Below are 17,115 nucleotides of genomic sequence, written 5' to 3'. Positions count from 1 at the left end.
GCCAGCCTAATTTATTTCTAGGAGCTTCTAAAAGCTATACGCGATTTCATCTGAGAAGTAAAGTTGTATCACCAGCTCTAGGTATTCTTCTTTGACCATAAAAGAAACATTTAACAAGCCAAGTTTCACCACTGCTCTCCACTCCTCCCCAGTTTCTTGTCCTGGTAAACTACAACCAGTATTTTATAAAGCCTTTATTTTATTTTTTATGGGTGATGGTTGTTTTTCTCTTTTATTAAAGAAACCACACTACATACAAGAACAACATTCCTGTTGAAACACACAATATAAAATCAGCTGTAATTAAACCAAGATGCAAGTTTGCTAATGTGGTCACAACTGGCAACAGAAGGTAAGAAAAAGGCACTTCTCCAATGCCCAGCCCCACTCCACAGGGGCAAATTGGACAAAATCTGACCTACTTGCAAGTTGTGCTGACAGGCACAAGAGTATGCCAAACTTTGGACCTGCCAGACATGAAGTTTCCGTTATTTTCCCTATTGATATGGAAGAACATATTGTGAAAATTTATTCTGTGATATGCTTCATAGAGTTTGTCTGGAGACAAACACAAGTTTTGTGTTTCATAATGCTTAGGAAGAACTGTTATGGACTTTAAAGATTGTCTAATTCCACCCCCCCTGCCATAGGCATGGACACCACCCACCAGAGCAGGTTGGCCGAGACCCCATCCAGCCTGGCCTTGAGCACCTCCAGAGATGGGACATCCACTTCTCTTGGCAACCTGCACCAGTGCCTCACTACCCTTATAATGAAGACTTTCCACCTAACATCTAGTTTAAATCTATCCTCTTTTAGTTTAAGGTCATTCCCCTATTATCTACCCCACTAGAGTGGCCTTCTCCACCTTCTTTGTAAAGCCCCTTTAGGTAAAGGTCACAGTGAGGTCTCCCTGGAGTCTTCTCTGCTCCAGGCTGAACAACCCCAGCTCTCAGCCTTCCTTCACAGGAGAGGTGCCTCAGCCCTCTGAGCATCTTTGTAGCCCACCTCTGGGCTTGCTCTAACAGGTCCACATCTTTCTCGTGCAGTGTGTTCACCAACAAAGTCCTGTCAGTATATGGCTTGAAAGCAACACAAAAATGGATATGGTTCTTTGCATTCAGAACTTCAACATCATCATTGAGCAATTCCTGTGCCAATTCACAGACAGAAAATTGAAGTTTCAGATTTTTATGTTAATAAACTTTTATATATTAAAAAAAGACAAGAAAGGGCTTTTATGAGAAACATTTGTAACATTCTCTTACAATTTAAGTTACACTGAGTTGACAATTTCTAACCATATTTTTACTACAGTATAACAGATTAAACTCCTGCAGAAGTTGTACAGCACAGTAACTTTGTTGCCATAATCATTATTAGGGGATATATCATTTATCCTTATTCTTGGAACTGCATCAGGTTTGTAAGTTACAGAAACAAGAAAAATGGGTACACTTAACACTGATCAAACAACACCACATACATGTATTAAAAACCTTTTTTTTTTTTTTAATGAAACAAGTTGGGTGCCATGTAGCCTTCCAGTTAAAAATGATATAAAAACCATGGTCAAGAAAAGAGTCCACCTCAAAGTCTGAGGAGACTTCATGACAAATAATGCATGATACTTGATTTATATACAATGTGTTTTTAATAAAGAATCCATTCCTTGAAGCCATTCTTCTAACTTCACTGATAAGACAAAAATGTGTTTGTATCTGAAACCAGGAACAAAAAAAAAAAAACTTAAACCAATGCAGTCAAGCACATCATTGGTGTTATGGCCAAAGGCTACACAAAGTATACCATGGATGGCATTTCATCCTAAATTTTCCCCATTTCTGTAACTCACATGTAAACTCCATTCACACTGTTTAAAAAGAGTTAAATTATGCCACTATGAGGGCCACTCAGTCTCAGTGAATACCACTGCATAAATTCTCTTTGTCTTCAGTTTTCTCCCTCCCATGAAGAGTCACTAGGAACTTAAACTGTCTTTATGACCTTCTTGCATAAGATAATCACTGTCAGACTCCGACTCTTCTTCATCTACTGATGTTTCTGCCAGACGTTTCATGCCTCGCTGTTGTGAAATGGCCAGTGCATATTTGATATTGTAGATATTCCATTCACAGCTGTAAAAATAAACAGGAACATGTTAGAAACCAGATTCCTTTTTCTCCTAAAGTATACCAATAAAGAAGACATGTTTGAGAGAAGACAGTCTTGAAACTTCAAATACTGAACTATCATCCTGCAGATTACCCCACACTGCAGGATTTGATTTAAGCTGTTAAATTTAGCAATACGTACAGCTTGGAAACATCTTCAAAGTGACGCTGGATACTTTTCTGAAGGAACTGTATCACGGGCAGCAGCTTCTGTGACCTTAAAGGCAGAAAATACACAACTTGCAGTGCGATCTATAGTTCCATGTGGCAATCTGTAACTGTTCTATATTCTCAAAATTTTAACAAGCATGCATGTTACCCTAAAATGTTTGTATTTAAAAGTCAACATGAAACAAACAAAAGCTTTTTGCTTTTGATTGTGCCAATGATTATACTCAAAATTTATTGCCAATTTTTTTTCTAATGTCCAGCTGCAACATGAAGAACTAGTTGTACTTCCTGTAATGACCACAGTTTCTTCCAAGTACTACAGTACTTTCCAAACAATTAGGAGTTTGTTTTAAATACTCTGCTTCTACAGACACAAAAGCATGAAGTTTGTTCTCATCATTTCAGTCACTCAACCAGTACCACTGCTGAGGCAAAGATAAGAGTTAGACATTGCACTGTTATTTAAACCTGCAGGACTCTGTCTCAAATAACTCCCTACCTCTCACTTGCTACCAACCTCCTCATTTGCCTAGTTTTGTTCCAAGATGTCCATAAACTCTGGAGTAAAGGTAGGCTGAACATAATTCACAGGGCAGGCACACATAGTTATGAGGAATAATGTAGGAAGGCAAAGCACAAATAAGCCACAGTACATGCCTGAATTACAAGCTAGTCTGTAAAATGCAGTCAGTACCTGCTCATTATCTTTCAGTTACATTTAACATTTATAGGAGTTTTAAAACACAGTTCAGAAGATCCTACTAACATTCTTCAAATCTTTATGCATATACAGGCTAAGAAAGCTGTGGGAAGTTTTACCTTCAATGTTCGAAAAACATAATTTATCCTTACAAACCCTATCATGCGTTCCAAATCTCATATACACTGGTTGGTAAAGTAGTTTCAAATATCGTGTATGCATCTATCCAGAATGCTAGTAATTGTCAATGGAAAGCCCTAAACTGACAAGTATTTTATAATGCTTGTCAGCTTTTTGACTTTCACAAGAGCTCACCTTGTTTTTAACTTCTGTCCATGCAGCATGAGCAACTTATGAGCCCAAATAAGATAGAATTCTAAGTGACAAGATATCTCAAAGGCAGAGGCCAGGAACTCCAACACCTTCTCCACGTACAGATCTGGGAGTGATGAGCAGACAACCTCAACTGTGCAAATAAGAAAACAAAAAGTGAACAAAACGAAACAAATATACACATACACATTAGTGTTGAATTACTATTTAGAATAACATGACAGAAACTAGAAGAAAGAATAAGGAGAAGAGAGCAGTGTCTGGGCAACTGTTTGATATTTAATATTGTATTTCAGGGCACAGCCTCTCGGGAAGCACGTTGCTCCTCCTTTGGCCTTCCAACCACTATTGTATTTAAAAGAAAGAAATCGGTTAACTTAAAATCTCTTTGGTTTGCATGATCACAGTCCTTGATAACGTGTGTATTTACATTAGTTTATGCTTTTCTCATATCATTGTGCACCTCTACATCTGGCTCTGCCTTTTAACATCCTGTTAGGCACTTTAAGACAGTAAAAATATCCTCCCTTGGCCTCCTCTCTTCCGAAGACTACACGAATGCAGTTCTCTCAGCTTCCCCTCAGCTGTCATGTACTCTGACTCTCTAGTAACATCCCAAGCCCACCTCTGGATGCTCCAGAACATCAATATCTGTCTTGTACTGGAGAGCTCAGAACTGGACACCATAACATGGTCTCACAGAAGAGACCAATCACTTCCCTCAAGATGCCGACTCCTTTCTTGATGCTACAGTCCAGTGTCCAATTGACCGTCTTCATCACACAGGCATACTTGCTAAGCCCCTCTAACATCAAGCACATTCTGAGAAGTGACGTCCAAAAACATTATATGAATTATACATTTATACATTATACATTATACATTTGGACCTGATCAAATTCCATGTTCAAAAGTCCCTAGGCGACCACGCAGTAGATTTGTTTTAAAACAAAATAACAAAAACAAAATAACAAAAACAAAATAACAAAAACAAAATAACAAAAACAAAATAACAAAAACAAAATAACAAAAACAAAATAACAAAAACAAAATAACAAAAACAAAATAACAAAAACAAAATAACAAAAACAAAATAACAAAAACAAAATAACAAAAACAAAAACAAACCACACAGACCTTTTGGTGTTAACTTATGTTACAGTTTTACCAAAGATCATCCTTTCCTCTCTCACTGTCTTCAGCTACAGTAAAAAGACTCAAGTCCTGGAATATTTTAACTTCTTTATTTCTTCCTTAGAGATTAACTTTGCCCTTTACACTTCACCTTATTTGGCTTACACATCTCTGCTCACGATTAGCTCAAGTCAAATTTTATGGAAGACCCACTTACCTTCATCACTAGGTACAGCCTCTATAACCTCTTGAATTAACTTCTTTTCATTCAGCTTGAGGGCCATGATGATGGCCATAGCGTATTCCTTCTGATGCAGTGTTTTGCGTATATTGCTGGGTGTGACATCAATGTCTAGCTCAAAAGGATCAAAAATCATCCCAGAGTCCAGTGAATAGATAAGAAGACCCTCTGTGGTGGTGGCTGCCCAGCTTCGTCCTAGAAAAGAAGCAACAGTTTTTAAGAACAAAGCTGAGTCTTCTAGGACAGAAGCACAAGAGTAATGAATGACAAACAAATGACTCTTCATTGCTTACCAGATCTAAGACAGAAAATAGCGCATCACTGATGAACCTGTCAGCAATGACGATGCTTGTGAAAAATACCAGTTCAAAGTAGTATGTGCTTAAGTTTCCTAATTACCCACTGCACAAGAGACAACACTTCTAACTCATCAACATTGCAGAATATCTGAACAAACTATCTCCAAAGGCATTTGCACTTCACTGTTACTCTTCCTTTGTTCTACTCTTTTGCTTGTTTTATATGGAAGAAAAAAAAATCACCATCAATGCTCACCTGTCGGAGAGAATCGCAGGCAAGTCACTCTTATTTCTGGCTTAAAGCGTCGGTAACTCATGTCACCTACAAGAAAAGTTGAGAAGTGGTTTAATACCTCCACCAAATGTTCATAGCCTACCTATCAACTCCAACTGTGCTGTCATCATTACGCCAAAAAATGTGGAACATGTCAAAACTTGGCATTGTTAGAAGACATGGTAAGTAACAGATAGTCCCTGTCCAAGAGATCTTACAAGTTAGAATACGCTAAACGAAGTGGTAGGACTGAATTTTGCTGTGATTAGAGATCAGAGGAAAAGCAAGCAACTGAAAAATAAAATTGGGCCTCATGGGTTCCACGTTCAGCAGAATCTGGAATTCACGTTAACAAGTCTCTGTAGCCACAGAACATTCAAGTTAACCACAACACTGAGCTGGACAATCCAAAGCCTTCACAGCTGGTATCTACTCTAGAGTCAAACTGATCCACACAAGACTAGTAACAAGACAGCGAGGCCAAAAGCCATACCTCTTTTTACTCCAGGAAGAGGAATAGCAACACCATCTTCATCTCCAGCCCCTTCATCAATCAGAGCCATGCTGCCGAATTCCGTCATTTTTCTCCGATCTAGGTATTCCTGGAAAAACACACAAGTTCCATTCACTGCACTCCATCTCCTCCCAAACACCTGTTAATCCCACAAATGCTCCATAACATTCAGGAATCATTTAGTGATTATTTCTTTGTAATTTATTCCACAAGTTCTTACAAACTCATGGAGAAGTGCAATCATTTCACAATAGCAGGCCAACCACAGGTAAGAATCAGGCTGCTTCATTCTTATGGCCTCACAACAACAAAACTTGGTTCAGACTGTGGCTTGACATTATTAAATACCATTTTACGTAAGGGGGCACCACTTCCTCAAATGCAGTCCTGCTTTTCCCCCCCTTCAGCTTCTATAATCTTACTGTGCTAATATTAATGGTCATGTAATCAGCCTGTTAGAAAAAATTATGCTTAGAATGCCTCCCACCCCCCAATTTTTAAACACCTTCTCCTCCAGGATTCTTTTCCAGCTGTTTCACTCCTGGTATCCTTTTAAGCTATGCTGGCACAATAAGGAGCAGCACAGAAACGAAGGCTGTTTCGTAAGCCATTGTTGTCAAAGAAACAAGTTTGGAACCACAGTCAAATATAACCTGACATGAACATTAGAGCTTTCATCATTCTTCCAGTTGAGGAGACGTTAACAAGTCTTACTGGATTTTTTTTTTCTCCCGTTGTTTTTCATCATTCATTTTACTTTTAAAGGAACTTAATTTTGAGTTGAGCACTGTTCAGGAACAGCATTTGGTAAATTGCAGTGATATTTTCCCGTTCTCAACTCCTTCTCTTTGCCAGCACAAGCAACTGACCCACAGGGAAAGTGAGCTTAGCACAAAACGTCAGTCACTTGAATTTTCATATTATCTCATTAATTTTAAGTTAACTGCCAGTTGACTTAATTATGCTTAAAAATTCTGCTGATTTAATACAGACACACTGCCGTCTGGCAAGGTTTTAGTTAAATTTAAAGAATTATTTTTGTTTTCTAAGAAATAACTTCTCCTTACAGACCTCTGCACAAAACAAAATGAACCCATGATTAACAAAATGTTCATGAATGGCATTTAAATTAGATGTCACACCAAAATCCAAGTTTTGGGAGTGGGATGGGGGGGGACACCGACTCCTATAATCACATACCTCCATTGCATCTAGAGATAAGTTGCATGAGATCTCAAATTTTTTCATAAGAATCTGTTCTTTGACATTATATATACAGACAAATTTTGACAATCCACCTGCCAGAATAGACTGACCATCCGCTGAGTAACACAGAGTAGTAAAAGATCTGGTAAAGAAAAATAGAAAGTAGTTAATTTCATTGCCACATCTGAGCCAAAAGACAACTACAGCGTCAAGACAGAAAAATAAAGAATTCCATTGAAAAAGTGGAATCTTCATTCACATATAAAACCATTTTACTACAATCAACTACTTTTGGTACATTACAATGTATGAACAATAAACAATTTAAAACTCCAATGACTTTTCGAAATACTTCCATAACTTTTTACGCAGTTGCAACCCAGCAACTGTTATCTCATTTACTTACTTCCCCTTGGCTGACTGTTTGGCAGTTATTTTATCAAGCTCTTTCCTTCCCATCTGAAGATCATGTCTTCCCTCAATTGAACCAACTTGCACTGCATTTTCGTGATCCCAAAATGTTATCTGTCCATTCAGAGAAGCAACCGCAAGCTCTTTGCCATCAGGACGGAAAGCAACAACAAGAACTGCAAAGAATTAAACTAATCGTTAAAAACATGGTCCGATTTTTTTTCTAAAGAAAAAGACTGTTTTTCCAGGAAAAACATACCCTATATTTTTCTAGCATTTCAGCAACTACTAGAAAAAGCTAAAGATTAACAAGCGTGACAGTACTTCTCTGAACAAAATACAAATGTTTAGCTAATTATAAAACTGGAGGTGGTTATATAGAAGGATTTCTTGCACTGTTAAAGTGCTATAGAGAACTACCTCAACTTTTTGTTTTCATTAAGAAAAAGACTTCTGTATTTGACATGTTCTGCTTTTTATTGTTGTTGCATCATTTCTGATAATATTTTTATATTTGATAAAAGATGAAATTAAAATTACCGTCTGAGTTCAACATTAGTGTCTCCTTAGTTCTCCAGCTGTCCAACATATCCCATAACTTGACCGTTTTATCCCAAGAGCCACTAGCTAGAACACACTTCACTGGGTTAAAGGCCAAACTGCTGATAGGGCCCTCATGACCTGCTAACACCTAATAAAAGAAAAGATAACGTGGAATTAGGTAAGAGAAACTGAAGTTCATACAGTCTGCATTCATCAAACCCTAAATGTAGCAACTGAACTACACCTAAGTTGTCCACGCATGCTTGTGGTAAGTTTTGGATGTGTGGAATGATCCATACCAATGACTCTCAACTTTTTATTTTCAGAAGTTAAAAAACTGAATTCACTGCAGTGCTACCATTGCACAGGCATCTATAACCACTCTTATTACTCAAATAGTGCACAGACTCTAGAGAGATTAAGACATAGGGAGCATTTATTTTCTCTTTTCCCTTCTTATCAGTAGGAGAGCAACTGTGAAAAATCAAGTCATTGAACTGAGAATTCAAGATGCCCTCCAACTGAAAACATTTAAGAAAACACACTAACAAAAACTGTGAATAAGAGTAACACAATTTTTTCAATCATGGAGCTCCTACTTCTCTCAACAGAAATCATGCAAAGGAACTAAACCCAAAACTCTGAAAATCCACTCAAGTATATGGAGAGATAGCATCAATGCTCTGCATTCGCCACCTGCACCAAATTAAATGTAAAAATTGCTGAGTTCATCTACTTGGCTGTCAGATATACAATAATGCTTAAGCATTAAATAGCAAATGAAATAGAAAATAGCAAAACCGTCCATTGAATCTGCATTGATCTTAGGATAGCACCTACAATTTCTTCATGTCTATGAAACATCTCTAAACAACTAGTAATGACGCTGTTACCGTGTCACAGCACGGTAATACCTCAGCAATACTTGTGTTACTTCAGCAGCTAGAAAGAGCTCATGACTCAAAAATTCTGAGGAATATTTCCCACAAAAATACAGGATAAGCTCAATGAAATAACTCAAACATTTCAGGAAATCGTGTTGCTTTGTTCCAGTTCTTAAATACAAACAGAAAACACTTCATTAAAGCGTATTAAAGTCCTCCAACTAATAGCAAAGTTACTTAGTATCACCATGACGTATTCTGTGTTAACTTCAAGTACATTGTGAGTCCTTACATCTAACAACCTTCCACTCTGCATCGACCAGATGTATATTTCAAAGGAATCCTGGGAACCAGCTGACACAATCTCACCACTGGAGTCCACAGCTAAACAAGAGAACTGACTTGGTCGTGGAGAAGTAAAGGTACGGAAATTACGGTATCTGTTGTAAAAATGAAAATAAATTACAAAAAAACATTTCAGGTAGTTTTAAACATGCATTTTACACATTTTTTTAAACATAAAATTAAATTCTTTAAGTCTTTTAAGCAACCTACGGGAAAAAAATGTTTGTATAAAATGAGACCCAAACACCTCAGCATGATTCCAAGACTCAAAAAATTATTACTAATTCTGCAGAAATTACAGCCCAAAATACTCAAAACAGAAGAGCTGTCTTCTGTTACATAGTGTATTTCTATTCTTCAGATAACACAGGCTTGTTTACACATCCAGTCACGTACACAGTTGTATTTTAATGGCTCAACCACTGTAACTATGGCAAACATTGTTAGACAGGTGCCTTCCTCCTGTTTGAACAGCAAAGGCAAAGAATGATCTTACTGGATTTCCAGCTTCTCTGAGTAAAGTCCTTCCAGAATTTTGTTCATAGGAACTGGATGGAATGGCAGGATTCCTTAGTTACTATCCAAGTCAGAATCAAAGACTGAACCAAGAATCAATAAAGCACCACTCACATTTGTGTAACCTGATCTTGAAACCAGCAATCAGTAGTTTGCTGCATTTTGGGATGTGAGGGCTGAAGACCAAATGCTAAACAAAAGCTTTATGGTAAGTTACCTGTGCAGATCAAAGGCCCGCACTGTTCCATCCAGGGAAGCGCTCAAAATGACATAGCCACTGGAAGTAAAAGTCACAGCAGTTACGCCGCTCGTATGGTCTGTAAAAGTGACGAAACAAAAACTGCTTGAAGTGTTCCACACTTTCACCTGCAAGAGAGACGAGAGAAGCCTTCCTATAATCTCTATTCTTCATGCAGAAAGAAAGGATTAGGCAGCAGAAGAATAAAGAAAAGTTAGCCCTGCTATTCTGCAACAGCATAAGGGACTTTCAATCCAGTTGGAAGAAATTGTATGCAAGTGAGGCATATAGAGCCACACAGCTTATCATTAGACCCCTAAAGGCAAATATACAACAAGGAAATCTAAGTGAAGACAATCAAAACATTTTTGAAACAAAGTTGATTTCAAATTAAAACTAGGAACTAGCAGGTCTCTTTTTCCCCCCATCAAAGCTCCTGATTGTGACAAGATACTAACTTTGTCACTTTAATGTTTTGGGGACTGATCTTCAAAATCCCATGTCATTTTTGGATTAATCTACAAAACACTCTTCAACAAAACAAAAACCAACCAACCAAAAAAAAAAAAAAAACAAGTACCTGTATCTTGTACACCTAGCCTTCCATTTCAATACTATGAGATCATTTTTCTTTTAAATAGCAAGCTTCTCTAATGGTACATTGCAGAAAAATCTGTTTGGGAATTGCACTTTTAGAAGTAAGTTGAAGTAAATTTCCCATTAAAATCAATTAATAAAAGGGCATGACGTTGGGTGACCGAAAATTTATTCATCTCCATGTACCACAGAACTACCACAAATGGACATACATTAACATTTGATGAATAAGTTTTTTTTCCTCTTACTGCAACTATATGAAAGAATAGCTGCTAAAAAACCTAAGTGATGCAATCTGCAGAGGATACCAATAATAACACATCAAAATGCATATGCTGTGCAAAGGAAAATCAAAACATAAAATGAGGTCATACTTTTTGTCTCCTTGCCTTTTTTTCTTTAAGAAAGAAATATGTACTAATTATGGTTACAGAGCTTGAATTTCCATTCTATCTTTTTAAAACTGAAAATCGTATTTCAATACTACTGTCTCACTTACTTTTCCATCCTCCCCTCCAGTTACTATGTATTGTCCATCTGGAGAATATGCTAATGAAACCATGCTGTTGAAGTGGCCCTGCTGCTTCAGCACGTAGGACTCACTTTGCCATTCCCATACCAGGAGCTGACCCAAACCTGTAGACACAGAAGAATTAACCAGGATTATAAATCCAATGATGACAACATGCAAATGCACGACAAAAATCACATACTTGCACCTAACAACTGAAGAAAAAAAAAATTGTTGATGCAAACAGGTTCCATTATGCATAGATCAGTCCTAATAGAAGTCATTTTTCTTTTAAAAATTTGAGGTTACTTGGCTTAACATCCTCCATACTACAACCACAATGCTATTAACTCACTTTTGGTAATAAACGGATAGATGCATGCTGATAAACAGCCAAAAATCTGAAATATGCTAGGATGGAACTCTGTCTTCATGTTTACGTCAAGTCAGTTCATTTTGCATTTTTTATCTTTGATACTGTAGTTATCCCAGAATCAAAAGAACTCTGAGGACAACCTGATTAGGGATATGTGCCAGACACTATGGAAATGAGACTATGAATTATTAGCAAAGTTTTAACATTTGGTTTCAAGGACAGGCAGACTTTGGACTTGTATGCCCACGATATTCCTCATTTTTCATGACCACAGACCAAAAAAAAAAATTTACAAACCTGAACATCCAAAGGCAATCCAGTCACCAGTACAGTTGATAGAAATAGAAGCTATCCTTTGATCTGAAATACTAAAGAAAATTACCCATTATTTACATTTTCAAGCCTTATGTAATAAAATTTAAAATCTGAGAAACTAGAGGTTTTTTTCTTTTCAGGCATGATCTTGGATTACTGAATTTTCTGTATCACTGTAACATCAGAAGCAGCATATACACTGTCTCTTTTGTTATACTCAGTAACATTAAACGGGCAATACTGCCTTATTGGTAATAAAGACAGAATATCAATATCCCAAACAAAGACATACTTGCTAGTAACAGAGTAAAACTGAATTCAAGAAAGTAAACCTGTTTTTTGGTGTTTGCTTTTTGTTTCTTTTATACACAGAAATAATGCATTCTTTAGCTAGCATCATACAGCAATGGAAAAATATTGTTATTTTTCAAACTAGAGACAATTTATAGATCATTTTCAATATGTAGAACTTTCTTCTTTTCCAGGTATCAACTGTATTTGCTACGCATATTCTTCTATTCTGATGCTCCTCCTTCACTACTAAAGACGGTGTTTTCTCAACCAAAGAAAGAAACAAGGAACCACACCAAACCAACCAAAAACAAACAAAACAAAACAAAAACAAACAAACAAAAAAAAACACAGACCTTATTCCCAAACCAAATCAACCAACCACAACCCCGTTCACCTCACCTCAAGGAATGGATTAGATTGAAATCTGGAAGCTCATGGAGGTGAAAGACTCCCGAAGCAAAACCGGTGACCAAGAGGTGTGTTTTCTTGTGATAAGCTGCAGATGTCAGGTTATTAAAATCTCCCTCTTTATTGAAAAAATACCTGGGCATCAAAGAAATAAGAGAAGCAAACTGAATACAAAATAAAAGTATGACGTTATAGTTGCATTGCAATGTAGGTCAAGTATTTTGAAAATATCCTATAATAAAACTCAAGAGCACTATTTCTAGAATTTTTATGTATATATTTATATACTACAAAAAACGTACTTTATATAGTTCGTAAAAAGCTAATTCTCTTCCCTTCCTTTTTCTGAATGTTTACAACTGCTACAGTAATCTTGTAAGAAGTGACACCACAGTGATACCACATACAATAAAAGAGAAGAATGTTAACATATGAACTGATGATCTCCTTACTTTTTTTTTTTTTTTTTTTTTTCGGGGGGGGGGGATTTCAAACATTAAAACATATGCCATATTTCTTACACTAATCAAATAATACTGACCTGTTATTCTGAAGGTATCACCTTTCATGCAGTCAAGGTAAGGCAACGAACATTCTACTGAAACTATTTATTATGGGATTTAAAGTAAATTGCTAAATCCTGAGCAGAGTTTTACATTACTGAGTGAATAAATGGTGAAAAAAGACCAATGTGGTAGACTCCCAGAAAAATTCTGCCTTTGGAAAACTGAAAATCACTTACTTTGCAACACGTGAATATTTAACTTTCTCTCTAATCTCCTGTTCATTTGGATGGGCTTTTCCATGAATTTCTTCACCCTTAGATTCCTCAAGAAACTCTTCATCTTCTTTTATTCTGTTCTTTTTCCTATCTTCTTTAGGAGGCATGGGCTTCAAACCATCAAGCTCTGTATCACACTGCCACACACAAAGAGCTCCATCCTGGCTAACTGTGTACAGCTAGAATAAATAAACGTATGATTATTATTTAACAGATGTTTTGAAATCTGCTACCCTGTTAGAATTGACTACAGAATTGCAGAAGGGATAACAAGTCTGCACTCCATCACTGGAATTATATTTTACTTAGCCCTCTAGCAATCCAGATGATTAGGTTTGGAAAATTCAATTGTCCTGAGAAAGCGGTGATTTACTCTACACTGCCTTCAGAATATTGTGGAAAAGACCAAAGGCAATTTTATTACCAGTTCGAGTTACAGCTGATTATTCTCTTCATATTTAAAATTGTAACTTCTGGGGGGAGCGATTTTAAATAACTTACTCTCCTTTTACCATTTACTTCCTGAAACATTCAATGAATTGTAAACTCATGGCTGATGAGCTGAGGCACTACCCACATATTTTAAAAATTCTGAGCTATCAAAAAAGTCAGCATCTTTATCTACAGCTAAGACTCTACCTCAGCTTTTTTAATATTAAAATTCAACAATGTAGTGTCATTATGTACATACATCTAGACTGTTCTCTTCAAAAAAGCAGGCTACTATTACATCCTTATGTCCTCCAAGTGAGTAATAGATCAGGTTTGCCCATCGTTCTGCTCCAAACACCCACGTAGACATGTCCTTGCTTCCCACTGCAAAACATCTACAAAAGAAAAGGCAATTTGAGCTAGTTAGCAAGACTAGTCAGTGGGCGGAGAAAATTCTGCATGGCAAGACAACAGTCACCACTTAAACAGCAATTTTAGATATGAGGGTTGCAAACTTAAGTTAGTAACTCTAGCAAAGATATATGAGATTAAATATATTCAAAAGCTCAACAGTGTTCATACTTGCAAGACGCATTTCTTTTATGGATAACTAGGCATTTTCAAGCAAGAATGAATTGCTATTCCCTAATGCACGTCTATTTCGTACTTTCTAGTCTGCTTAGCTACAGTATTTATAGCATATATATTATGCTATATATGTATATAGCGTTCAGTTAAAGTATAAATAAAATTTTAAAGCTAGTAAATACTTCAGAGCAAAGAAAGTAGACTGTTACATGCATACAGTGTTAACAACGGAAGCAGGCGAACAGTGCTTTAGCTTAACAACTCACTTGGAATCATCAGTCCAGTCAATACAAGTTGTTTCATCATATGGACCATAATATGTTTTGTCCAGAACAAATGCATTAAATTCTCGTTTCTTTCCAGGAGCATGGTACATAAGAGCAACATTGTCTTTTGTAATCACAAATTTTCTGTCATACAGGGGAAAAAAAAAAGCAGAATTGCACACAAAGCTGTTAAAGTACATGATTTTTTCAGTACAGACTGCAATGTAACAGAACACTATAATGTTAAAAAGGTTTCCATGTTACTCAAGTGATAAATACAGAGCACTTCGGAATCAAAACCAAAAAAAAAAAAATAAAATTATTTCTACGTAGCTATTATCCCTCAACTTCGAGAACAGGTATGTTAAGAGACAGAGAACATTTGGAAAAAAAAACAGTCAAGTTGAATAATGAAACTTTTATTCATTAGTTCTCACACAGGAAGGTAAAGTTCAAACATCCAAAATAAGATGTTTTATTTCAACCTCTCTTCACCTCCATATGTTGGTCACTTTCACAAACACAATGCATCTGTATCCCTGTTACACATTTCTTTTAATGTTGCCCTGTAGCCAGTGTAACAGCCAGAACTGTGACTGCAACTTCCAAGCAAAAACTCATTCACAATCACATTAAGTTAATCAAACTGAGAAATGACACCAAAAGGGAAGCCTGTACTTTTTTTTTTCTCTCTCCCTTCTGACAACTCTCACATTCATGTCACAATTTGGCTCAGTAACCGTAGAGTTAAAATGAGATATGAAAAAAAGCACTATGTTACCAAAGGAGACAACAAACCCAAGTTAGCACCAGAACTGCACCATGAGTGCCCTGGTGTGACTCTGCAGCACTGACCGTTCCCCATGTGGGCTCTTTAACCCTCCCTAAAATATGGAAGGACAGCAAGATTCACAGAGAAATTTCTGTTTCTAAAAGTTCCACCATAGACAACATCTGTTACGGGCACCTTCCCAAGCTTTGCTTTTCCTTTTCTTTTTCCAGTTCAACTTTATCAGTAAAGTGGTCCTGGTACAGCTCAAAATCTTTTCTGTGTTAACTAACAAGTATCATTTCCTGATTGATCAGAATGTTTTAATAATTACAAGTACTGCATGGAGTAATTCTGTTATTTAATTCTGAAGTACATGCATTTTACTTACTTGCCATCAGGAGAAAAGGAGACACTGTGCACTGGCTTGTGAAAATGGAACTGATGTATCACAGATTTACCAACCAAACTGACAAGCAAGGCAGCTCCCTCTGTGAGGGCAGAAAAAGAAGAAACATAGAAATTATCCAATCACCAAAGAAAACATAACCCTAGAACACTTAGGGTTTTCTTCCTATTCAAAAAAAGTACTTCAGAAACTTTTGAAGACAGCAAGTACAATGATGTATAAAGAAAAATAAAACTTAATAGCTACTTTTAAAAACGCTAAGTTCTGTAAATTAAGTTACCTTCTGCCAAAATTCTGATTTAATTTTTAATGCAGAGCACTTCTGATTTAAGGTTGAATGCCTACTTTTCAGAGAGTATTTTTACTTCATTTTTTTAATGAAAGAAATAACTTGTTTGTGCAAGTACCTTCATCAACCAGTATGGCAAGACTTCCATCTGGAGACAGCCCCACACACACGATGTTGTGCCGTGTAGCTAACGGGAGCGTTTCACATTTATTACTGCAATAAAATGACAAAACAGCGAACTGAGTGCAAGAATGGGGAAATGTCAGTCATCACTGGTATCAATGAAATATGGTTTGATGCCTGCATTATTCCTGCTGAAACAACTTTGATGCAAACCCCTCCGGATTTTAATTAGTTGCTGCAGTTACTTGATAAGACACCAAGGATGCAAGAGGCTCCTGACCAGACTCCCAGTTTAACAAGCACCAGCCCCAACTCTGCCCCATAGGAAAATGCTGGTGATGTTCTAGGCCGTGTTATGTGTTTATAGACGGTACAAGACAGAAGCCCTGAGGAAAGCTAAGCCCCTGAAGCGGAGGCAAACCGCGGCTGGCTCACTTCTTCAGGTCGAAGAGGGAGATCCTGTTCCCCACGGGGCTGACGAGGCTGCTGCCATCGCGGGTGAAGCTGAGGTTGCCGCGGCGGTAGACGGTGCCCAGCAGGCCGGAGAACTGCGAGGAGGAGGGAAAAAGAAGAAGCCGGAGAGGGCAGCGGTTAGAGCCGAGGCACGCAGCGGCCGGAGGGAAGGAGGGAGGGAGGGAAAGAAGGAGGGGGGCGGCCGCTGCGGGCACTCACCCGGTAGGCGAACTTCATGGCGGGCTCCGCGTGTAATGGCCGGCGGCCCGCGCATGCGGCCGAGGGGGCGGGCGGGCCACAAGATGGAGGCGGGTCCACAAGATGGAGGCGGGCCCGCAGCCCGCACCTCCCTTTTCTCCTCCCCGATATCCCCGTCAGGGAGCACAGCCCCAAGGCTGAAGGGTTGGGAGCCCACGCGAGTTTGGTTTCCTCGCGTGTAAACTAGCGCCAGGCTGGCTGAACCCCACAGAGCAGCAGCCCTAAAGGGGAGCCCTGCCCGTGCCTGACGCAAGGCTCGCGAA

At 37.8% G+C, this 17,115-nt stretch overlaps 1 protein-coding gene across 2 annotated transcripts; it reads right to left on the bottom strand.

Annotated features, from left to right (window-relative positions):
• Positions 1 to 1,188: 1,188 nt before the first annotated feature.
• Positions 1,189 to 16,831, bottom strand: PWP2 (PWP2 small subunit processome component). 2 transcript variants are annotated; one of them, XM_032205607.1, is made up of 21 exons: positions 16,814 to 16,831; positions 16,577 to 16,689; positions 16,137 to 16,231; positions 15,712 to 15,811; positions 14,552 to 14,695; positions 13,957 to 14,092; positions 13,227 to 13,444; positions 12,476 to 12,619; positions 11,765 to 11,835; positions 11,080 to 11,216; positions 9,963 to 10,111; positions 9,177 to 9,324; positions 7,998 to 8,148; positions 7,453 to 7,633; positions 7,041 to 7,188; positions 5,820 to 5,928; positions 5,309 to 5,374; positions 4,730 to 4,948; positions 3,361 to 3,511; positions 2,317 to 2,391; positions 1,189 to 2,138 (listed from the first exon to the last, which is right to left on the bottom strand). In XM_032205607.1, the coding sequence occupies exons 1-21, from the start codon at positions 16,829 to 16,831 to the stop codon at positions 1,982 to 1,984; spliced, it is 2,730 nt and encodes a 909-aa protein (XP_032061498.1). In that variant the 3' UTR covers positions 1,189 to 1,981. The 2 variants fall into 2 exon arrangements, with proteins under 2 accessions (XP_032061498.1, XP_032061505.1); XM_032205614.1 differs by lacking the exons at positions 16,137 to 16,231; positions 16,577 to 16,689; positions 16,814 to 16,831 and having other exon boundaries at positions 15,708 to 15,769.
• Positions 16,832 to 17,115: the final 284 nt, after the last annotated feature.

This window comes from Aythya fuligula, chromosome 1 (genome assembly GCF_009819795.1).
Source record: "Aythya fuligula isolate bAytFul2 chromosome 1, bAytFul2.pri, whole genome shotgun sequence".
NCBI lineage: Eukaryota > Metazoa > Chordata > Aves > Anseriformes > Anatidae > Aythya > Aythya fuligula.
The sequence above is the reverse complement of the archived record's forward strand: the minus strand, read 5'-3'. Positions and strand labels throughout refer to the sequence as shown.